The sequence below is a fragment of the Anarhichas minor genome, unplaced genomic scaffold (genome assembly GCF_050575085.1).
Source record: "Anarhichas minor isolate MPS153535 unplaced genomic scaffold, ASM5057508v1 ptg000043l, whole genome shotgun sequence".
In the NCBI taxonomy this organism is placed as follows: domain Eukaryota; kingdom Metazoa; phylum Chordata; class Actinopteri; order Perciformes; family Anarhichadidae; genus Anarhichas; species Anarhichas minor.
The window spans coordinates 1,739,574-1,762,243 of NW_027466489.1; the positions used below are offsets into that span (position 1 = coordinate 1,739,574).

Here is a 22,670-nt window from a genome sequence, read left to right on the forward strand (position 1 = left end):
ACCAACGTTGACATCCATAGAGACGTGAAGCTATCATCAGATAGACCAACATTGTCTCTGGCTTTTCCTCATGTTTTCTTTCAGTCATTCACATTATTTTAGTCCATGTCACATAGGGAAAACTGGGTGACAGCGATGGCCGCCAGCAAAAGGTTGAATATAATGTTTCCACAACTTAATTGACAAAGACTTTACTGCAATATGTAAGTGCAACCGTGTGCTTTATATTGTCTAAAGGTTTAGGTTCTGTGTGTGTGCATCTCTTTGTTCACTCTGTTTGATCCTCAGTGATCGTGAGTCTATAAATCCCCTGACTTTCCTCTTCCTCCTGTGAAGAAATGTTTACCTCTTTGCTTAAGCTGATTCTCCAGAGCTAACCTGTCGTCTGTCTCACTCACACAGAGAGAGAGAGAGACACGAATAAACAGGATCTAATCCATCGCTACCCTTTGTTCCTCTCTGTCTCTCGCTCTGTTCAAGTCATAAGATTGCAGTTACAAACTACAAGTGTGTGTGTGCGTGTGTGCGTGTGCGTGATGGGGAAGAAGTGAAGTACAGTATGAAAGATGTATTAAAGCAGCCTAATGGTCAGCTGTGTTTCTCTTCTTCTCTGTTGCCTTCTCTCTTGCACCTGCAGAGTCGAGGCAGAGTAAAAAGACACACACACACACACACACACAAACACAAACACACACTGTTCAAGTTTCATAATTCTTTCCCAGACACCGTGTGCATGTTTGTTGGTTTATTAATGTTTTCCTGGTATTTGTGGATTACGATGAGCTGCATCTGACCTGGTGGTTTCCTTTCATCTGTGTTTATGTCAGTCTGCATTATCAGATTAGATAATCCTTTGATTTCAGAAATGGAGTTTGCCTGATCAGCATTCTCAATCTCGTCACCTTTCCTCTCGCTACAGTATTTTCTCCTTCTCCCCTCCGTATCAGAGTGACAGTTTGGTGGATTATAATGGAAACAGTCAACACCAGAGACTCTGATTCAAACGGGAACAAAAGCAGGCTACTGATGTGAAGCATTTCCACCAAATAATGTCTTGGGCTTGAAGGTTTTCAAGAGTATTTCTGGATATATAAACATTTGTTCTTTTACTTGAATAAAAATGAGTCCCAAAATGATTTTAGAATCGGCACAAATTCCCTTTTAAAGCTTGTTTTTTTGCAGACACAACATTGACATTTCATCACCGTGCAAAGTTGAGAGTGATCATATTGATAATGGTAGCGCATGTGAATAAAGAACAAAAGGTGTTGCACCAGGAAGCAGTGGAAGCCTCGACAGTTACTTGGACTCTCTGTGCTCCAGAGAAAGGTTTTATAAGATGCTTTCAAACTTTCTTTTCTTGACTTTTCAAATCTTTACAACATTATAAGGCTTTTTAAGGCGTCAGTGTATACAGCTTAAGTTGAGGGACAAACACACTGGAAAATGGCGTTTTATGTCACTTTCTGGTTTGCTGTCGTTCACAGTCATGGGGGAGGACTCATAATTCACTGCTGTGATATTATTTTACAGGCATCAAAGCCCTGATCATTCAAGTAATTCAGCTTTGTCTCTGCAGTGTCACATGAGTGTGTGACAGTCACCATTTTCAACCACGTGGGGGAAAAGAGTATATTAGCATCAAGTAGAAAACAGCCAGATGCTGCATATGCTTAGTGTGAATTATATAAATATATTTTCATTAAAATGTTACTTAGGGTTACAGATCTTCACACACAAAACAACCCCTCGTGTTTTTTCACCTCCCTGAAAAAAAAAAAACTTTTTCACTTTCTTTTGCAGATCTAGAAATGACAAGAGATGGAATGAGGCCTCGCACATGGCGCCCCCTGTGTCCTCCCCTCCTTACTCCCCCCTCCTCACCCCAGCTCCTCACCACATCAGGATACACTTGTTCTGGTGAATTCCGGTTTCAAACGGAACGCTGCTTTGCTCTGGTTTTCTGCAGGACCAGTATTAAAAACAGGCACAGGCTGTCTCTCGGTGGCCCTGTGGTCAGGGAGGGGGAGCCTCCAACGGCCTGTTGTACTCACACACCTTCGAAACCTCACGCACTCCTGCTTCCTCCCCCTGAGCCTTCCTCCCATACTCATCCTCGAAAGGCCACATGCGCACCCTTATCACCATGTGAGCACAATAAAGAATTAAAAGTTCCTTCCACAGGACGCAGAGGTCACCACCTCCTCCTGCGGCGTTCACGCTGTTACATCACTGATTCCTTTTCTACTTTAGACACACCGCTGTTGAACCTGTCTGGAAAATACTCTAACTATTACATATTATAACTGTATTTTGAACTTATGAAAAGAAAAATCTCCAATTCTTCTAGTTGTAGTATTTATGTTGTCCTTTGACCTCTAACCTCTGTTATAGTGCCCTAGTGTTGAAAAGAAGAACTGCAAAGAGTTTTGGGGTTTGAGTTGAACCTCAAACCCGCAGAAAACTGTATTTTAACAATTTGTAAGTCAAAGCTGTCTTGTTTTTGCTCTTGTTCTGATGAACTCATCCGCCTGAAAAACACTGAAAGAAATCAAGTTTTACTAAAACATATAGCTTGACATCATTTACCTTCTCATGCAGTAGTGTTCACATAAACTTTACCCAGTTATTGTTTTCAACTGTTTATTTTCATACAGAGCACAATATCTATTGTTCTGTAGTTTCTCTGTGCAGAATATTTCTGCCTCTTTGTGTTTGTGATGGAGTTGCAGTTTCTTTTGTGAAAGTGCCAGTAAGACAGACAGAAAATCATATCCCAGATCTCCTCTTTGCTAAGCAACATTGCCACCTGGTGTTAATCAGAGACAGACTTATGTTTCACTCTAAAAGTAGTCAAGATTAAGACCGATGGGCTTCAAACTGTTTATCTGTGAAAGCTGGACATATTCATGCTCTTTATGAAATACCTGACCATTTTGTTGGTCATCTTTTGATCTATGCAGGTCCTCTCTCTAACTGAACTAAATCTGAGGAGGGACTGGAACTTGTATTCTGACTTAAGTGAAATTGCAAAGTGTATACTGAAGTTAGTCTAAGCCTTCACACGTGATATTGTCACTTTTTACACAGAGTGAGGCTGATTACTAGATGATCAGCTTTCCTGGATTTATGGATGGATATTGGCTGGATAAATAAATGACGAGTTCAAAAAAAATTAAATAAAATGTTTTGCAGTGGCCATTTAGAGATTTGGCTTTTGTTCATTGTCTGTAACGTTTCTGTGACCATCATGCCTATACAGATCAGCCTGTGCATCAAATGCAGCAGATATGCAGCAGATAGCCAGATAAGACATCTTGTGAATGTCTGCCTCTAGAAGTGTAGAGAGTGCTCTCAGCACACTATGAGGGCCAACAAAAGAGGTTCAAAGATGAGTTAGACGTATGTTTTTAATCTGATGTCTTCTCGTGGCACACTGTAATGAATGACACAGGTCACAGGGGAACTTCCCTCAGAGGAGCGCAATGTTTCTCAGAGGGATGTGCTGGCTAACCGCTGCCCAGGCTGGGCTTCCGGCCCTGGGGCGGCAGAGCCTGCCGGGTATCCCTCACACCCTGCTACACCACCACTATCACCCCACTCCAGACACTGTGCCAGGATACTGTGGTGACACAACCCTGGGCCTCTGTTCCTCCCTTGTCAACAAGACTGATGGATGCAGAGAGGAGGAGAGGAGAAAAGAAGAGGACACATTGATCTGTAAAGTAACTGCAGCTCAGAGTAAGAATGAAATGTATGTATTTATCCATTTATTTCTTGGGGGGATGAATTGAGAACGAGGGATGTAATGCAAGGAAAAAAATGAATGTGACGATGAGTAGAAAATGACAAGGAGTTGGAACAAGTGATTTATTTGTTTATTCAGTAATTCATTTTTTTTTAGGCTATTGAACCTATTGAGCTGCATTTGAGAGATTGATCATAATTAACATGTTTCAAAGACAGAAACTTTATTCAAACCAACAGGACAATGTGTTCATTATAATTTGACCCACTGCAGATGATTCCAGTATCTTCAACTAAAATAAACATTTTCTCTGACTCTCCAGTACGATCAGGAGCCACCAGGGGGCACAACATGGAGCCTTTCACCTTGCAACCTTGCAGTGGTTTCTCTAGTATTAGGTCTACAGTGCGCGCACACACACACACACACAAAATCAAATGAGAAAGCTGATATGCATAATGGCTTATATGGATGATTGGTCTTGATTACTTATGATTAACTGTGTGCTGTCTGTGTGTTTGCATGTGTGTGCAAGTTTATGTGTAAGACAAAGAAAAGGGGAAAGGGAGCTCGTGGCCGCATAACAACAATCAAGGCGGCATGATCAAACTGTCCTCAATGGAGGCCATTTTATTTCTAATGTGCACTTGTTTTAATGAAGTCAAGCACATCATGCACCTCCTTTTCTGCTGAGAGAACAACTGTAGTCTCCAATAGTCAGAGTCTGTGTGTGTGCGTGCGTGCGTGTGTGTGTGTGTGTGTGTGTGTGTGTGCGTGTGTGCAGATGATTATGGGCATGTCCCAGTGTATAAGTAGTGTATGTGAAATACCATGATTGGTCTGGAGTCTGCCCGCGGTGTTTAGATCAGAGCCCGCTGAGCCCCCTCTCTGGTTAATATTAGACACCCTGCTTGTCGGAGAGACTGACAGCTCACCGTGAACACTGCTAAAATAGGTGCAGCCATCCACACACTCACTGACCATCCCAACACCACCTCCACACAAAGACACAAGCATCGCACATGCACGGCCAAAGTCAGCGCTCACGCACCAACTCTAAACTCCCAGAAAAGCCTTTGTGAAGCACAGCCAGAGAGGGAGCCGCCCGCCTGACGCCAACTCCAAAAAGCAGGTGAAGCAGAGTGTGTGCTCTGTGTGTGTTTGAGTTGATAATGGTGGGTGCAGGGCAGTTTCGTGGTATGACGACAGAGTAAGGCTCCTAACAGCCAGCAGCAGTGTGTCAGGCTTAGACCTGGGAAAGTATGAGCAAGGCAAGGTGAGAAAAATGGCCTCTACAAAACTGTTTAGTGTCAAACTGTGAGCTTGTGGTTTGGCTCTATGTTAATACAGTTGGAGGCAGAACACAGGGGCCTGTGAGTAGACAGAGACAGGTTTAAAAATCCCTATCAGCTCTCTGTTGCATGAACAACATGGTGATAAAGTCTGAATTTGAGAAGCTGTGTAACACCTAACTGTTAGAGCCCCCTGCAGGGTCACAATGACCTCTTTGCCTCATAGAGTGAGACATTTTCTCCCATGGCATCATCTGACCTAAAACACATGTGAGCTGTTGCAGACAGTAGCCTATTTTAATGGATCATGGAGCTTAGGCAGGTAGGGGCCCATGCATTCTTGTAGGATCACTTTTATGAACAGTTTCTGTTCTAGTATGTTGTATGTGAACGTGTGGCATCACTATAAAATCACCCTTTACGTTTAAATAATGATTGCATGTAGACACAGCGCCAGTAGGCTTCCTAGTGGTTCATTAAAGTACCACAGAATGTTATTTCTAATGTACAATAAAGATTCTCCAAATGTATTACGATAACAGCTTTTATAAGCGGTATTTTCACTATCTATTTCTTTCTATTACTGCTATGGAGAAATGCTATAAATGTGGTTTTGCAAGAGAGATGCCCCTTAATAAACAAATAAATATGTATATATGGAGTGTAGCTTCAAACAGTCTCCTAGTGAATGTTTAGACATATCTTTTGTATATTTCTTTCATCTATTAGCTGCCACCTGCATGTAACTGATAAGTGACATGAAAGCTGCTCTGTCCGCACAGTGACTTAAAGAAAACTGACATAATTATCTGTGAGAATTGTTGCTATTACTTAGGATGTTCCGACAACGTTTCTGGATCTCGTCTTCATCTCCACCCTCTTGAAGGAGTAGCGTTCTCCAGTTCGTCCATCTGTCAGGATGTACCATGTCCCCCAGTAGATCCCGTTGGTCACCCCACTGTAGCGCCCACGGTAATAACGTCCATTCAGGTTAGCTGCCAGGCAAGCATCGAACCACCAGCCTGCACCGTAGTACTGACCACAGTTTCCGGCTGCATAACGGTCGTGGTCTCGGTCAGCCGTGCTGAAGGATCTGCTGTCGTGGTTGTAACGTTTGCTGTAGCTCAATGCATTGCCCGCATCGCCAGAGTACTCCCGTGCTGTCAAACGATACCTGGAAGAAAGAGAAACAACATATGACACATTTATGAGGATTGTGCGTAGCATCCAAATCCTTATGTGTGTACTGGGGAACCAAGTGGATACACATTAAACAGACACACACACACACACACACACACACACACACAACCAGCCATGCACTGACCGTACTGGTATAATACCACAACCCAGATTTCTGTTGGCGAGATTCAACTGGAAACATTTGATGTCACATACTTCCATGCACCAATCAGAGTTTAGCAACATTTGAATCAAGACTTAATGACATATTTGACGTTGTTTCCTTATCTTGCCAGCACTGTCAATAAAACCCAATCAAACTACAAGCAAATATTCACAATAAAGCAAATTCTAAGTGTGTCTCAGTTATAAATGATAACCGAGACATTTCTTTCTAAACTTTGATTGTTGTCCAATTTCAGGGGCTTAAAGATAGTTAATTCCACCCTTCTAACTGTTGCAGAAAGTGTGTGTTTGTGCCTCTGCAGTGTGTCTCACCTCTGTGCCTCTGAGGCCACTTTGAAGTGGTTGTAGGTAGCATGGCGTTTCTGCTGGTGCCAGTCCTCCAGCTCGATGCGGAGTTGGTGTTGGCCAGCGGAGGTGAGGGCGTGCAGCGCTGTGTTCCCCAGCCAGTGCTCTCCCTGCGGACTGCCAAAGCCCTCCCGGTATTCCTGCCATGTCCTGTTGAAGTCCAGTGAGCCGTCCCGCCGATTCTGGATCACCGTCCACCCACCACCCGCCGTCTCCATGTCACATTTAGCCTGAGCCAAAACAAAGTCTTTGATATTATAAAGCCTAGATTTTAGTGATCCACAGATAGCACACACATCTCTAAAAGAAGAGGAATGGGTTGGGGCTCCGTCTTTGTGTTTTATGAGTGTGGTGAATCTGAAATACCTCCAATGCCGGCCTGTGTAGGTCAGGCTGGATGGTGTAGATTCCATTCTCTTTGATCCCGAGCCTGTAAATCTCTGCACAGTCCTGAGGATGTAACCTCTCCAAGGGGGCAACTGAGAACCACACACAGTACATTTTTATTCAACTTAATAAGCAACAATTTTTTCATGTGGTCACTCCTGATGCCCTTACCCGTGGGTGGATGTTGTGTGATGCTCTTCAGGAAAAGCAGCAGGTCTCTCTCCCCCTCTCTTCCCATGGCTGCACTCTCTGTCAACCAGAGAGAGATTGGGTTATCAGTGAGACGCAAGGGTTGAAAATACAAGCTTTGCCTCTATGTAGTATACAGAGAGGGGTTCAAGTTTGTATGATGAATCTTCCTCACGTTGTGAGCCTTACAATATGTGTGTGTGTCTGTGTGTGCTTGTAAATTAAATTTTTCTCATCCTTCTGAGTGCAGTAAAATTCCTATGCACTCACCTATGACCGACACTTAGCAGGCCTCATTGAGGTTGTGTTTACTGTGAGTGGGGGAGTGACTGTGCTGTGTTTCTGTGTGTGTGTGTGTGTGTGTGTGTGTGTGTGTGTGTGTGTGTGTGTGTGTGTGTGTGTGTATTTGTCTGTTTGTTGCCGAGGTGGAGGATATATACGTATATGTACTACTCACCGAGTCGTTTGGCCATCGCCCCAAGGGCCTGGCTGTGACAGTGGAGGTCACACTCTGTCAGCACAGCTGCCATTAGTGCCAGGATGGCTCCTAGAGAGTTGTTCTCCTGGCCCCCGGGACTCCAGGGGCTCCCAGTTTCCTGGAGAGAGCGCATGCAGCGCTGCAGCTGAACGAGACGCTCTTTGACACCTCCAGTCTGCAAAGACAGTGCTCACAGGTGATTCTTGGTAAAACATTGTTGCACACAACAGTGCCAAATTCTCATTATTCACCAAGGAAGATTCATGTCTGTTGTTGAGTGAAATAATGATTTTAAATAACGAAAATGTGCATGTGCATTATCATATATCCTAAAGTTTAAAAGCAAAACTCATAGCTCAGTGGCATGTTTTGTGTCACACTCAATCTGTCTCTTACACTTACATCAGGCATTGTATTCATGTCCCTCACACACACACACACACACACACACACCTGTTGCTGCATGAGCTCAGCACAACCATATGATGAGGACATTTTTAAAGCAGATCTAATTTTATCCCTTCTTTGATTGCTTACAATGTCAACATTGCTCCATGTCTGTTAGGCGGTGCCAAGTTTAGTATGCCGACTGTCCCGTGAGAAAGGACCTGCTGACCTGTGCCTGACAGTACGCTGCTCAGTCTCCCTGACACACGTGCATGATTAGACAGGGGGTCAGCTCTGCTTCAACTCGCTCATCAATATTTCTGAATCCTCTCACTATTACATGGCTGAGATTAAAAGTCGTATTATCTGGCTTTTCTTAGAATAACATTTTAAGCTTTGTAAACAATACATCTCATTGGGACTGCCACTACACTGTAGGTGATGTCACTCACCTTAGGCTGAGCCTGGGGGAGCTCGTGCCTGTGCTCCACCATCCGAGGAACATCTGAGATGGCTGGAAGTGAAACCCTCATCCTGCAGGCTGTTGTGCCAGTTTGACCCTCACAGGCCCCGGAACCCACTCCTGCTCCCGTCCTGGGCTGGATGGGTGCAGCCACCAGCATGTCTCTGCAGGGAGGGTGCGTGCAGTCCGGAGACGCATCCGAGGACAGCAGTGCTCCCACATACAGCGACAGCAGAGGAAGCAAACTGAGAGAACCGAGTGGAACCATGGGAAAATGCAGAAATGCAGGCTCGCCCTGACCTTTGTCTTAAACTCTTGAGCAGTGGTTCAGAAGGAAAACCTTCTTTCTCTGAGTTGTAAGTAGTTTGTCCTTTTGTTGTTGACGATTCTTAGAAAACTTTCACGTCACTTTCCTTTATCTCAACAACTGCCTCTTCAGGTGTAAAGTGTTTTGCTGACCTGTCTTTTTTGTTTAAATATTTCTATTGCCATCCTTGACTGTCTTGTTCTCTATTTGTGCTTCATTCATCCTCTTCTTCTTCTTCTTCTTTCTTTTTTCCCCTCAGTTCACCTCATTCCCGGTCCTCCTCTTTCTTCTGCTCTCTGTCTGTTAGTGAGGTTGCTTTGGCTCAGATTCCTAGATAACTGCGGCACTCTTTGCTGTCTGACACAGACTAATGCACCCACCCCCCTGTGGCACACACACACACACACACACACACACACACACACACACACACACACACACACAATCTGTCCATCTCATTAACTCATCTCATGCTCTCTCTCTTAGACTCCCACACAGCCACACACAGAGGTAAATGTTTACACACACACACACACACATGCAGTGTAACATTAAGCAAATGTAAACCAGTCTTTCACAGATTAATGGACTTTTTTTTAATGCTGTGGATGAGCTGTTCACCTGCCTCACATGCTGTATGTTCATGCATGAAGAATAACTTTTTATTCCTCTGAAGAATCCCATGCCCATTTTGTACCGACTTTCACCTCCTCTTAGTCTTACCCCTCAACGTGCATACGCAGCAATGTTTGTAAAGATAGAAATGTGCCTAAAGTATGTGGCTCCTTTCCTCTGCACCAGTTTCTCACTCACGTCCTTTTGTGTCGCAGTGTTTGTGTTTACAAACGGAGGTCCAAAGAGGCCATAAAGACTCTACATTCAATAGGAGCAAGAAGGCAGGAATTCCTCTATAAACACCAGTCATCAGGAATCTGCAGAGGCACACTCCCACTAACTAGGAGAGCAAACACATACATGAAGACACACTTACACATGAACATGGAGCAGGACAAAATCAAGATGAGGTCTCTGTTAGGCTTGATGAGGAAAAATGACCTCGCAATGTGAAATGGTTGTTCTGATGAGCCAATTGCAGCGCTGTGTCATTTAGAAAAAATGTAGGAGTCTGTGAGTTAAAATAAAGATGTTAAAGAACACTCAGTCAAGAAATGTATGTTCCTATATTCACACACTTTTCTCTTGGTACATAATTATTTAAAGATTCTGTTAGATAAATGATCATCGCAACACTGAGAATACGATAAACAATAAGCTCTGTATGGACGCAACAGTTCTGAATTTCTCCGATAACTAATTTCATAATGTTTTATTTGTATTTATTCTTTGATTAACAGAAAAACAACTGTAAATGACTAATGTCAATCTGTCGTCTCTGGCCAGATGTTAGAAATGTACACTAAAAATAGAATATAACATATGAAAATATTATACGACATTATAAATATCACATACAAGATAGTAAAACACACATTCACCAATAAATACAGCCACAGTAAGACCAATGAAAATACTAAACGTGACTATTGTGAGTCATTCAGTTCCATTTAATTTAGCTGCGTCTGAAAAGAATTCAAACCAGAAACTCATTTCAGATGTTACGAATAAAGTTCTCCTTTTGAAAAGATCGTGTGTGTGTGTCACATTAACCAGAAATCATATTTCTTAAAGAACTTAAAGTGTGTCTGTGAACTCAGTTGTGAGTTTACGCAGACATTTTGCACCAAGTGGAATTAGTGGTATCTTTTCTTATATCTTTATATCATAATTAGATGTTAATATATCATTACCACACATTTGTTATCGATTTAATGTTATTTTTCAATTTTAAAGTGTCACAGTATCCTCAAATGTTTTGTCATACTTTCAAAGTATACATATTATGTGTTTTAATTGGACAGGAAAACAGACATAACCTTTCTGTCATATCCGTCAGACAAGTATTTTAAAGATATCACATGACACACACACACACACACACTCTTTCATGGACTAACAGTCTGCAGACTGGCTGTAAAGACTGACATGCATCCCAATCTTTACATGTTTCTGCAACACTGTGTTTTTGTGCTTGGAGGGGAAGTCTTTCATGTATCACAGAAGCAACTCATCTCACCTATTTTTGATTTAACAGTAACACTTTCTGAGCACAATATCAACAACAGAGTGTTACATTGCTTTACAGAGGCCCAAAACCTAAATGTGGACTGGTGTCCGGGGCCACCAGTTAATTTGGTTCATTCATTCAAAGTGGGTTGATTCTGTCCTCTAGTGGTGGATCATCAGAGCTCTCCCTTTGGTCTTTGATTCACTGCAGTTAAGCACACAGAACCATCACATCTCTAACTTGTTCTGTTGATCATGTGAAGTTGAAAAAGCAGCACTGGTGGGGGGGGGGGGGGGGGCAGGAATATTAAAGTAAGAGGGCCCCTCAGAGCAGTGAAGTAGTGTGCACACACATATTTGCTGATGAAGTTCATGTAATATGCTCAAAAGCTCCAGCAAGACAACTAAATGGATTTAAATGGTTTTCTCAGCTGCTGTTTGCAGAGTTTTGCAAGAAAAAAGTGTCAACCTCTGCTTTTAAAGGGGCACTCTGCTTATTTTAAGCGTAGTATCGTGTTCATGTGGAGTGCTACTCAGCCAAAGTCTACACATATAATCGTGATGATTTTGTCAGGGTTAATTATCTCCGTTTGGGCTCAAGGCATAAACATTTTAACAGACATGTGTTTCAAACTGGGGGTGTGAGGTTTTCAAAATAAGGGCATTTAGGAGGCAGATGCATTGATCTTGATCTTTATTTTCTTTTGTGAACCCTTCATCATAAATTGCTGCAATACTACTACTTTTACATCCACATGTGGAGGGACCTAATAAAACTCAACCTCTATACTAATCATGATACGATATACTGTAGGTTCATATCTCTTTACATGAATTCTTCTTTAACTGTTGCATTGATCTGAGCCTGAACATTGAACTGTTTTCAAAGGTTGCTCTGTCCACCAAAGACCAAAACCCAGAAAGGTTAGTCAATGCTGAATATCAAAAACAGAAGTGGGCTGAGTCAGTGGATTAGCTGCGTGTGACGAAGGACGCAGGCGTTGTTTTGGAGGAGGAGGAAGTGAAAGGGGAAGAGAGACGCTGGGGATAGCAGACAGTTAGCTCGCTGGTAGACAAGCCTTGAAGCAAAGTGCCAAATTTACACACCAGCTGTAGATAATCTGCATCGTCAATTTACGACAAGGGTATTGTTAGTGTTCACGCAACGGGCAACGTATTTCTCTAAGAATTTGAAACGTGGTATCGCCAAATTAACGCTAGCTAACGAGTTCAGTGACAGCGAGCTAGCTAGCTAGCTAGCTAACGTAACGCCTAGTTAGCCAATCACGCTAACCGTCCTGCACAACAACTAGTCAGCGCGCAGCCTGCTCGAGTCCCGTCAAGAAGTCAACGGTTCGGTGTGTTACAAGTCGAAGGTAGGTTCTTGAAACGACAACTGTGTGATTTATATGCTCAGTGTTTGCTCTCTCATCAATTCATCCAGTGTCCTGTGAACGCCGACGCTGTGACGTTAACGGCTAATGGTGCAATGTTTTTCGAGAAGCCGGTTGACAAAAACAAGGCCGGCCTGGGGCTCCTTTGGGTCGACTCCAACAAGGAAAGAGAACCGGGGAGACGAGGTTTGGTCGTAAACAATGTGTCAACATGTTGACAGACGGAACGTTGTTTTCGCTCAATACTTTAGAGAAGTAGGGAGTGTGGGGCATAAAACTAGCACTCTCTGTATGGTTGATTAATCACGTGTCGAGGTGTCTTCATGGTTATCGACTTTATCCATGACTGCTGTCAACAAGCTGTCTTGAGAGAAACATCCCGTGTCTCTGACATAGACGATACATGCACCAGGTTTTGGTTTTGGTTTATGACTCACAGATCACGCAGGTACATGTCCCAGATTATGTGTCTAAAGGTGCTTTATTGTGGCTACAACGCCCATTAACCTTCTTTAAAAGCTATACAACCTGCCGAGATGACGTGTGACCTGAAATCTATTCCTTTTCTTATTAAAGTTCAAACTTTTTTTTTTTTTGCCTTATTTCGTTTTCATTGGCTTTGAAAATCATACATATTACATAAAATGTACAGTATGATGACTGTGGCATGCTACTGCTCTGTGATTTTGTTTTTAACGATTGAACCTTCTGAATCTCAAATTAATTACTGCAATCAAATTGTACTAATCAAGATGCATGCTACGTAGCTAACCAGGAAACATAAAGATGGCCTGATTGTATAATATGTGGAGATGGGTTTGAACATTGAGAAACATCTGCAGTCTATCTGAAATCTATTTTTAGTCCAGAGTTTGTGTCTGTGCGTGCCGGCATAATCCATATCAGTAGTGATCTGTGAATTCCAGCTGCTTGTGCCAGTGATTTACAGGCAGAGAGGGCAATATGTCCAGCACTTTACCTTCGTACAACATATGTGAGATCCATGAACAGTCCAATATTAACTTGTGTAGTGATGGACAGTTGCCTCCATGAAAGAAAATCTTAATATTGGTGATGCCAAATTGTTTACAGATACAGATATTTGCCCAAATAATGTAAATCGACGGGAGACTGTCCATGAACAATGGAAGGATAAAACGTACATAAAAGAATGTGGCTTTAAAAATCGTTTGAATTATCAGTTTGTCAAAGAATGAAACTATTTAACTTTCTGTTTTGCCATAATTATTTATATTTGTGTTATTTTTAAGGATCGAACAGAGCAGTTATGTATTAAACTCATAATAGTAGACAGGAAATTAAATACTAGATGGATCAAATTATTCTTTTCTCAGGAATAAAAACCCAACATATTAGTACCACTCTCTACAACACTACTCTAAACTATATAACCTTTTGCATAGTTTAGTGCAAGCTTATGTAATAAAAAGGTTTGCACAATTGTTTGAAATTGACTAAACTGCTCATGACCCAGCAGAAGGAATTTCTTAACAGAAAATGATTGCAGACACATATTTCCAATATATTAATCTTTTAAGGACAATTAACCAGTACAGTGTTATTTTCTAGAGTGCCATATCTTCAGGTATTTCCACAGACCTGCAGATATTGTATAAATACCTTCAGAGTTTGTTTGTTTTCCTTTATCTTTAATAACTGACTGTTAAGTGAGAAGCAGCCACCTGATTTCTGAACCTCTTGTCTGAGATGATCGTCATGCACTCGGGTATCAATGTCTAATGCGCTGCTGTTTATCAAAGTTTAAAGACCTGAGTTGAGTTTCTAGACTTAAGAAATGTGCCGTTGTCAGCAAACCAGTCCCCACCATACTGTTCTCATACTGTGCTTCACAGTTTGGTAGCCACTGGAGTGCTGTGTGCTCGTTCCTTTCAGAAAGTGTGCAAGTGTACTTTCCAGCTCCTGATGGAGCGCTTGTGTTTGTAGTGTTTGTGTTTAGCTTCAGAGTTTGAATTCATTTTAAGGGCTTAGGTTACAGCAACCTGTTTGGGCTGGCAGATTGGCATGTCTAAAATATCTATTGTGCTTTGTGCATGATGATGTTTACTGACGTGAATAGCTGATGGGAAGCGGTCATGTTCTCTGTTAAACCGTTGTCAAACCGGTTACCGTGCTTCACTGCCAAAAAACGATGAAAGTAATTATTTGTATTCCCCCAAATCTGGGACAGAATTTTTCATTTAAAGACATTTTTTTTTAATTGCAAACAACATTAGACTAACAAATACATTTGCTTATATATTTTGTCTGTGTGCTATGTACTGTAAATACCTACCATATATTATTATGGCCAAAGTGACGGTTAGGATAATGGTCAGTGTTATGAGGAAACATTTTATCATAGGTTACATATTTGCATCAGACAGCTGCTACTGCTGCCACTCTCACTGAGAGTATACAGTCAGTGATGCTGTGAAGGCAAATCAATGTCAAAATCCACAATAACAAATGAGATTTATGCACGCAGGTGTAGAGGTCCCGCGTGTGCAACTCAAACAGCCGTGCACGCAAATTACTTTCCACATCACTCCACGTAGAATGTTGTCTCCTCGCGTGATGTGAAAGTGCTCGTAGAAGTAATTTGCGTGCGCAGCTGTTTGAGTTGCACGTGCGGGGCCTCTACGCACGCACGTGCGCGTTTGTGCTTGCAGACTTTGACATTGTTTCGCCTTCATATGATGCAGACCTTCAGCAGGCTTTCTACGTTTTCCTTCTCGTCAGTAGCAATATGATGGACTAGTTACTTTGCACAGTTGAGACAAAAGTGTGAGAAAAGATGAAGCAGCCTGAGGAGCAACTGGAGGGATGTTCTTCACATTTGGCACAAACCTCCAAAAGCTCACTGTGACCTCACAAAACACGTTTTTGGCCATAAGTCAAGACTTCATATGCTAATTAGACAATTTAATGAAATTGGCTTATTAGGATGAAGTGATGACATTTTTCGACAGACATAGATGTATCATAGAGGTATAATAAAATTGACTGGTTGGCGAAGGAACACAACAGCAAGACGGTCATTTTTAAAAATGTAAATGCAACACAGTTCATTTTGTAATGAGATAAGTCATTATATTTCTGTCTGTCATGAAGGAGTGATATATAATGCATCAGCATCTCATTGCTTCTTTCTGGTATTCTACAATTGCACTGTTAACTTCCTCACTTTTTTTGGTTATATGAATCATCTCCCAGCTGCGATTTAGACATTTTCTAAATGAATCACATCAGCTAGAGGGAGGGGAGGGGGGGGGGGGGGGGCGGTGTGTAATACATCATTTTCTCACTCACTTAATATCTCAGATATTGCTTCCTTAATTTTGACGAGATATGGAAGAAATGATCCGATCCACTGCTCACTGGAGAGCTCAGAAATGACACTGATTGAGAGTGTACTAACATCGACACATGCAGTAGAAGGTTGTATTCGCGTAGTGAAAGCGATATCACCAAAAACGTCTCGGTGAGCCACTTGGTTTGGAGTTGTAGTGAAAAGAAGCAGTCGGTTGTCTAAAGGGGAACTTCCTGACGTGCATGAATGAGAAAGAATGATGATGTGTTCCTCGTGATTTGTCCAACAGCTTACAAAGCACATGACTGGAATGAGTGGTATTCGAACCTGATTGGTCCAGAGGCATAAAACTCTACACACAACTTTGTAGTCTAAAGAGCCTGTCTGCATAGAAACAGATTTACCTTTGTATTGATTTTATTGTCCCTGAGCAATAAAGAACTTGGCTTTGACTTGCAATGAAGGGGTTAGGAAGGCATTGTTTATTGCTGTCTGTATGCTGAACTTTTTGTTGGTTGTCTTTCTGCAGCTGTGGAAAAATGACGTCCAGGAAGAAAGTGCTCCTGAAAGTCATCATCCTGGGAGATTCCGGGTGAGTCACAACAGGATATTTCTTTCCCACATGTCAAAATCAGCAATTCGGGGTATGAAAGGATCCGTTCGGTTTGTTCTAAAAATTGATTGGTGGGGAAAAAAAACCTAAAAGCAAAGGTATTATTTCTGTTGTGAGTCAACTCATTGAGGACTGGTCTGATTCGTGTTACTTCCTTGCTAGCAGGAGTTATTACTCTGCCGTACAACTGTTACTGTTGTTCAACCACATGTTTTTATTTGCAGACCTATTGAGACATAATCACTGCCATTACCTTTCATGCCAAGTACTGCATGGGGTTGAGAAAAGTATTGTATGCAAATACTATCCTAAGCGCACGTGATGTTTCACAGCATTTCTTAAATATTGTGATATGAGATACTAGAGCTGTGTGATATTGGAAAGATCTACTGTGTTTTAATTGTTTCCTCTACTGATGACGTTTTGTCTGTGACATGTTCCTAAATTAGGTTCCCTATTCCAAACCATAGCTTGGTAATGTTTTCTTCATGGCTAAAATAAATTCCAACAGCAATGTGAGACTGATGGCCAAGAGGGTGAAAACATTCGCTGCTCTAAAAGTCAGGAAATTGCATCACTTGACAATATTGCAGCCTTACAGACATTAAGCCGCAGTATATTATGAAACTACTGTAACGCTCACCAGATTGGACCTCAACAGTGCAGCTACAGTGCAGTACAAGATATTTTAAAAGTCCCAGGGTTAACTTCATAGATGGTCCCTTTAACCCTTTACTTGCCCTTCAGACCCAACATCTTCAGCAGAGATAGTGGCCTCTGACTTAAAAAAACTTTGTCATTTACATAATATGTTCAGAAATAACCAATGTGTACGGGAGCTGACAAAAACGGCAATGCTTAAAATGTATTATTGTGGTGCCAAAAGGCACAGGTCAAAAGTTGAGCACACCAGTGCAACCAATGTAAAAAGTTAGTCTAGATTCCAGCACTGACTAGTTTGGGGCATTGATCTGTTTACGCCTCCTGCACAATACCGATCAGTGCTCCATAACCCACACAGGTCATTCAGTTGTTTGCACTGATTAGGGATCAGATTGAATTAGCTGGAACCGTTTTTCAACCTATTGCTTTATAGGTGAGAGGGAAAACTGCTATTATCACATGATTGATGTTGTTAAACTTGGAAGGTGGTTTGAGTCGAGCAGCCTCTTGGTTGCATTTACACTTATTTGAGATGACATGGCCACCCGATCCTCTCAAGACGCATGAAATGATTCAAAAGTGTAAATAATCTCTTGATTACATCCATATATCCCCCGGCTCTAAATTAAACTAGGTAATCTAATTACTGCACATTTCATACAGAATATCAGTCGACCTGTACCACCTTTTTATTTTTGCTCTTGCTCTAACATCTACAGTGTCTGTTATCCTCTTGTCTTCTACTCTTCAGTGTTGGAAAGACCTCCCTAATGAACCAGTATGTGAACAAGAAGTTTAGTAACCAGTACAAAGCTACAATAGGAGCGGACTTCCTCACCAAGGAGGTGATGGTGGACGACCGACTCGTTACAATGCAGGTACGGCAACATTAAAGCTGGAAAGGTTACATCTTGGAGAATGAATCTTTTATTTGTTCCTTCCTTTTACTAGACGCATCCCACAGCATCAGTATTTTTGCATTATCGCCACAGTTGTTAATATTTGTTGCAGTCCTCTCACCTGCTTCTGTGATCTCGTCCATTTACTAAAGTGTTGGCCTCCTTGTTTGTCTAGATCTGGGACACAGCTGGCCAGGAGAGGTTCCAGTCTTTGGGCGTTGCGTTCTATCGTGGAGCCGACTGCTGTGTGCTGGTGTTTGACGTGACTGCACCCAACACCTTCAAGACACTCGACAGCTGGAGGGATGAGTTCCTGATCCAGGCCAGCCCTCGGGATCCCGAGAACTTCCCCTTTGTGGTGCTCGGCAACAAGATTGACTTGGAGAACAGACAGGTGATGACCTCATCATAAATCATTACCTGTGCTGCATTTGAACGTCAGATCCCTTAAACTCCCATTTCAAATGCTCATCAGTAATGGCTGTTGAGAGTGATGTTGAAATCATCAGTGTTTGTTACTCACTCTCTCAGAGTATGGTTCAATAATAGAATATTAGTCGTGTTTGATGAGATCAGATGCAAACGCATCAACCTCTTGCCCATGTCCAGCTTTTTGTGTCTCCAACAGCCGTGGCCAGAGGCATTATGTGTCCGTCCGATCCTCCGTCCCGTCCATTTTCATCAACACGATTTCTCAGAAACACCTTCAAGGAATTTCTTATAGACCGGAAATGCGGATCACCTTTCTGAGCTTAATGATTTTTTTACCTCCACCATAAGACCACTGGAAAAGACTTTCTTCAACATCTCGATATGTCTGGGGGAATTAAAATCCCAGCTGGAAACTGTCAACCTTCCAAAGACAAAGGCGATGGGGTGTACCTTAATTGCAAATGGTATCACAGGTCATTTGCACTCGACCCAGAATCAAAATGGTTAAATCCTACTTCTTGTGTGTTTTGGAGGCCAATGGAAGATAACATGGAGCACCCTTACAGGTTACAGGTCTTACCAAAAAGCACAACAATACTTTGTCTTACTGGAATCTTCCCTCCCCCGTTTTTCATAGCAATAACCTTGAGTTGGGTAGGCAACCGATTTCATTCCCTCAATGCAGTAGTAAAGGGATGCACACTCTCCCCGCATTTCAAGACATCCATAAACATTTTAATCTACTCCACACATCTGTTTTTTTCTCCAACTCCGCACAGCGATGCACACTTATGATGTGCCTTAGAACATAAGCTTTCTCCACACAAACATTTCAGACAGCTCTAACCAGCCCCAGCGGACTGGTCTCTAGAGCACATTACATCTGGCATGAGGCCTCCTGTGAGACCCTATCTGTTGACCGACTGTGGAAGGCGGGCCTCTCCCCAAAGAGCTCCAACCCATTTTGGAAACTAATATGGCAGAACATGCAACTATCTTCCAGGGAGCTTCGCCATCAAGCTATTCATTTTAATTCTATTCACAGAACATGCGTCACTCTCCGCACATTGTATAAAATGAAAGCTGGACCATCGCCAAACTGCATCCTATGCACTCAAAATATGTTGGGCACATTTTTTCATTTGGTGTGGGAGTGCCCAGAGGTTGCAGGGTTCTGGGAGATGGTTTCAGAGATGATATCAAAGATATTGTCCAAAACAACTTACCAGAAGTTCTGTGACCTAACAACAGCTCCAACTTAGGAGTCGTGTGGACATATCGAGCATAGACGTGTCTGGCTAGTTGGCCTCTCTTGAGAGTCCATAAGGATGGACATTGGAACTTTATTATATATCTGGAAATACTTCTTATAGAGCATGATGATCTTAAACCACTTCACTCAAAAAAAACAACAATGTGACATAACATGAAGTTTAACATCTCTGACTTTATTAGTTCTTCTTTTTTTCTTTTTGTGGAAACAACCATGAACCCATCGTTGTATATTCCAGCTCACTGTATTCATGACTCTCTTCCTCTTCATACACGCAGGTAACCACCAAAAGGGCTCAGGCTTGGTGTCAGAGTAAGAACAACATCCCCTACTTTGAGACCAGCGCCAAAGAAGCCATAAATGTAGAACAGGCATTCCAGACAATTGCACGCAACGCCCTCAAACAAGTGAGTAAAAGTAGCTTAAAATGAAAAATGTGTGCTTTATTTGCATGTCTTAATGCAATGATAGCTGAATGGTTTAAAAACCCAGTTTAATGACTAAGTCAGTTACATTTTCTCCCATTCTGATTTTGTTCCTCCCTTTTCTGCCTTTCAGGAGACAGAGGTGGAGCTGTACAATGAATTCCCAGAGCCTATAAAACTGGATAGGAATGACAGAGCTAAACCTTCAGCAGAAAGCTGCAGCTGCTAAGGGACAACTTGGACCATCTTCTCTCTTGGCTTTCTGAAACACCCCGTCACCAGTTCCATCACCTGCACCTCGCTCCCGGGGAGAAGACTCCCCTACTGGTCTTCCTCCTTCACGCCACTGTTTATTCCATCGACACAAACCCTCACGCAGTACACCAATTAATACACTAGCGTACACTTGCTGATAAATCCAGTGCCCAAAGATCACACGAGAGAAGAATGACACCCCTTCTGACCACAGAGTCCCTGACTTGATAGTGAGTGATCTCCTGTCCCGCCCACCCATTTTTCTGACTTTGGCCCCTGACACTCACGCCGAGGGGGAAAGATGGAGCCATGTTCACAGAGTGCAACCGGAAACTCTAGATCGACTTGCTGAAGCTCTGTAATGTGAGATGATGTTGGCTAATGTCAGCATCCCAAGTATCTTATTCGCTCTTTCTGCTTTCTATTGCCAATCTGTCAAAACATAATTGCGTTGAATTATATATATTATATATATATATATATATATATATATATATATATATATTATATATATAATTTTTTTTTTTTTTTTTTTTTTTTTTTTAAATTGGCTGATGTTATTTCTCTAGCCTGAAACACAAACTTGTTTTTTTGCACTTTCTTTTTATGTTTTTTGCCTTTAAATATTATAGAGGGATGACTGATTTTGGGCAACGTCTGCTAGACACGCGCAAGCTTCAAATGATACCTCCTCACTTGTTTTCCCTGTCAAATATGTCCCCTGAGAATCTGTTGAACACTATGGTGATTGTACTGCCTTTTCCCTTCAAGTGAGTGTGTTAATGGGTTTATACCTGCCTCACACTGCAGAAGAAATGTTCCTAAGTAGACATTAAGTAAAAGCTGATACCGCAGACACAGTGTAAAACATGGATTCATTCCTTGATATATTAATATTTGCCTTTTATGTAACATTACTTGTACTGCTACTATTACTGCTGTATGTGTTCTGTTCTTCATCAGACATCTTTTAACGCTATGGAATTACAATACGTGTCACCAACACAGCATACACCTGTCTTCTGTCATGTCTTTGTTATTGCTGTTCTCTCTATCTGCTTGTAGCTCAGGTTGGCTAAGTACTTCATATTTTTAACGGATTGTTCATTACGGTGTATAGATGGTAAATGGCAGATGGATCCAACTGAAATGGACGTTCTCTCTTCCATTTAAAGAAACGATCCAACATCTTGCCCTGGTATTACTCTTTCTCCTTATAGAAAAAAAAAATCACTGCAATGCCAATGATGTTGTCAAAGAAAATTGGGACGTCAAATAAAACTCTTGAATATATCAATGGTGTAGCATTATGTGTCTCAATTTTTGTTTGACTGTGTGGTTACTTTCTTACAATATCTTAAAGAATCCATTTGCATGGTGAAGAATTATGTTTATTGGCATTCAGGTGTGACTTTACTATTAACATTAACGACGGCTCTGTTCTATTCAAGTGTCCCAGTAAGCCGTCACAGTGAGCGAGCATGCATAACACCCTAAAACCAATGCAGCTGAACGGAAGTCAGAGCGTCTTAAGGGAGGCCTATTTGTATGATAAAATGCACTGCAGTGTTTGTAAAACGTTGTTGATGCCCCACGCACAGGTGTTTTCACTTATTTTAGCAGATTAGACCCCTCTTCGGGACTGTGAGGGTGTGTGCACGAGGTGCTTGACTGACAGCCCCCTGACTGGCCTGTAAGTGTAGCTGCACCTTCACCTGTACACCATTTTATGATTCTTTCAATCATATGGAATTGGATTCCTTTAGCAAACTCAGACTGTTTCAACTCACTCCTTCATTCAATAGTTCACTTTATAATAAGTAGTACATATTTTTTTCCCACAGCCACACAATAGGTCCACCTGACTTTAATGTCAAAATCAGTCAAATCAGCCAGAATAATTGGCAAACTTTTAAAGGTCTGCGTGGCCTTGAAGAACAAAGCATTGCACCTGATGCATTTCCATGTGCCATAGTAGCACAAGCACATGAAAATAATGACAGTGAGACATTTTCATTTTCAATTTCATTATTTACACCTGTGCTGTTACTGCTGTGAGTGTCACAGGTCTACAGCCCTTTTTCTCAGCACACATTTCTGATTGTCATAGCCGTGAACGCATTGAGAACGGCTGCATTCCATTTAGATGAGCTAGTTCCAAGGCCCTGGGTTTGTGTGTGCTCGCTCACTGTTATGGCTGACTGGGACACTTGATGGAAGGGAGTCATTAATGTTGCTCCTGTGTGTTTCCTGCTATGACAATTCTAAAAATGTCTTCCATGAAAAAGGTCTATTCC

At 41.9% G+C, this 22,670-nt stretch overlaps 2 protein-coding genes across 2 annotated transcripts; one reads left to right on the forward strand and one right to left on the reverse strand.

The window, feature by feature from the left end:
• Positions 1-5,871: 5,871 nt before the first annotated feature.
• LOC142970306 (fibroleukin) lies at positions 5,872-9,245 on the reverse strand. Its single transcript, XM_076110447.1, has 6 exons — positions 8,647-9,245; positions 7,787-7,982; positions 7,312-7,389; positions 7,120-7,232; positions 6,721-6,983; positions 5,872-6,214 (listed from the first exon to the last, which is right to left on the reverse strand). The coding sequence occupies exons 1-6, from the start codon at positions 8,923-8,925 to the stop codon at positions 5,872-5,874; spliced, it is 1,272 nt and encodes a 423-aa protein (XP_075966562.1). The 5' UTR covers positions 8,926-9,245.
• A 2,853-nt stretch (positions 9,246-12,098) lies between these two features.
• On the forward strand, positions 12,099-20,846 carry LOC142970689 (ras-related protein rab7-like). The gene is made up of 6 exons (XM_076111092.1): positions 12,099-12,464; positions 16,343-16,405; positions 17,841-17,967; positions 18,164-18,382; positions 19,972-20,100; positions 20,252-20,846. The coding sequence occupies exons 2-6, from the start codon at positions 16,353-16,355 to the stop codon at positions 20,345-20,347; spliced, it is 624 nt and encodes a 207-aa protein (XP_075967207.1). The 5' UTR covers positions 12,099-12,464; positions 16,343-16,352; the 3' UTR covers positions 20,348-20,846.
• The last annotated feature ends 1,824 nt before the right edge of the window (positions 20,847-22,670 follow it).

Bases quoted from the DNA above. Each gene is read 5' to 3' on its own strand.
- LOC142970306 (XM_076110447.1), bottom strand. From the start codon at position 8,925: ATGGTTCCACTCGGTTCTCTCAGTTTGCTTCCTCTGCTGTCGCTGTAT. The intron at 7,390-7,786 runs GTGAGTAGTACA...TCTGGTTGACAG, and splicing joins GGCGATGGCCAAACGACTCG to AGAGTGCAGCCATGGGAAGA. The intron at 6,215-6,720 runs GTGAGACACACT...TCTTTCTTCCAG, and splicing joins GTGGCCTCAGAGGCACAGAG to GTATCGTTTGACAGCACGGG.
- LOC142970689 (XM_076111092.1), top strand. From the start codon at position 16,353: ATGACGTCCAGGAAGAAAGTGCTCCTGAAAGTCATCATCCTGGGAGAT. The intron at 16,406-17,840 runs GTGAGTCACAAC...TCTACTCTTCAG, and splicing joins ATCATCCTGGGAGATTCCGG to TGTTGGAAAGACCTCCCTAA. The intron at 17,968-18,163 runs GTACGGCAACAT...TTGTTTGTCTAG, and splicing joins ACCGACTCGTTACAATGCAG to ATCTGGGACACAGCTGGCCA.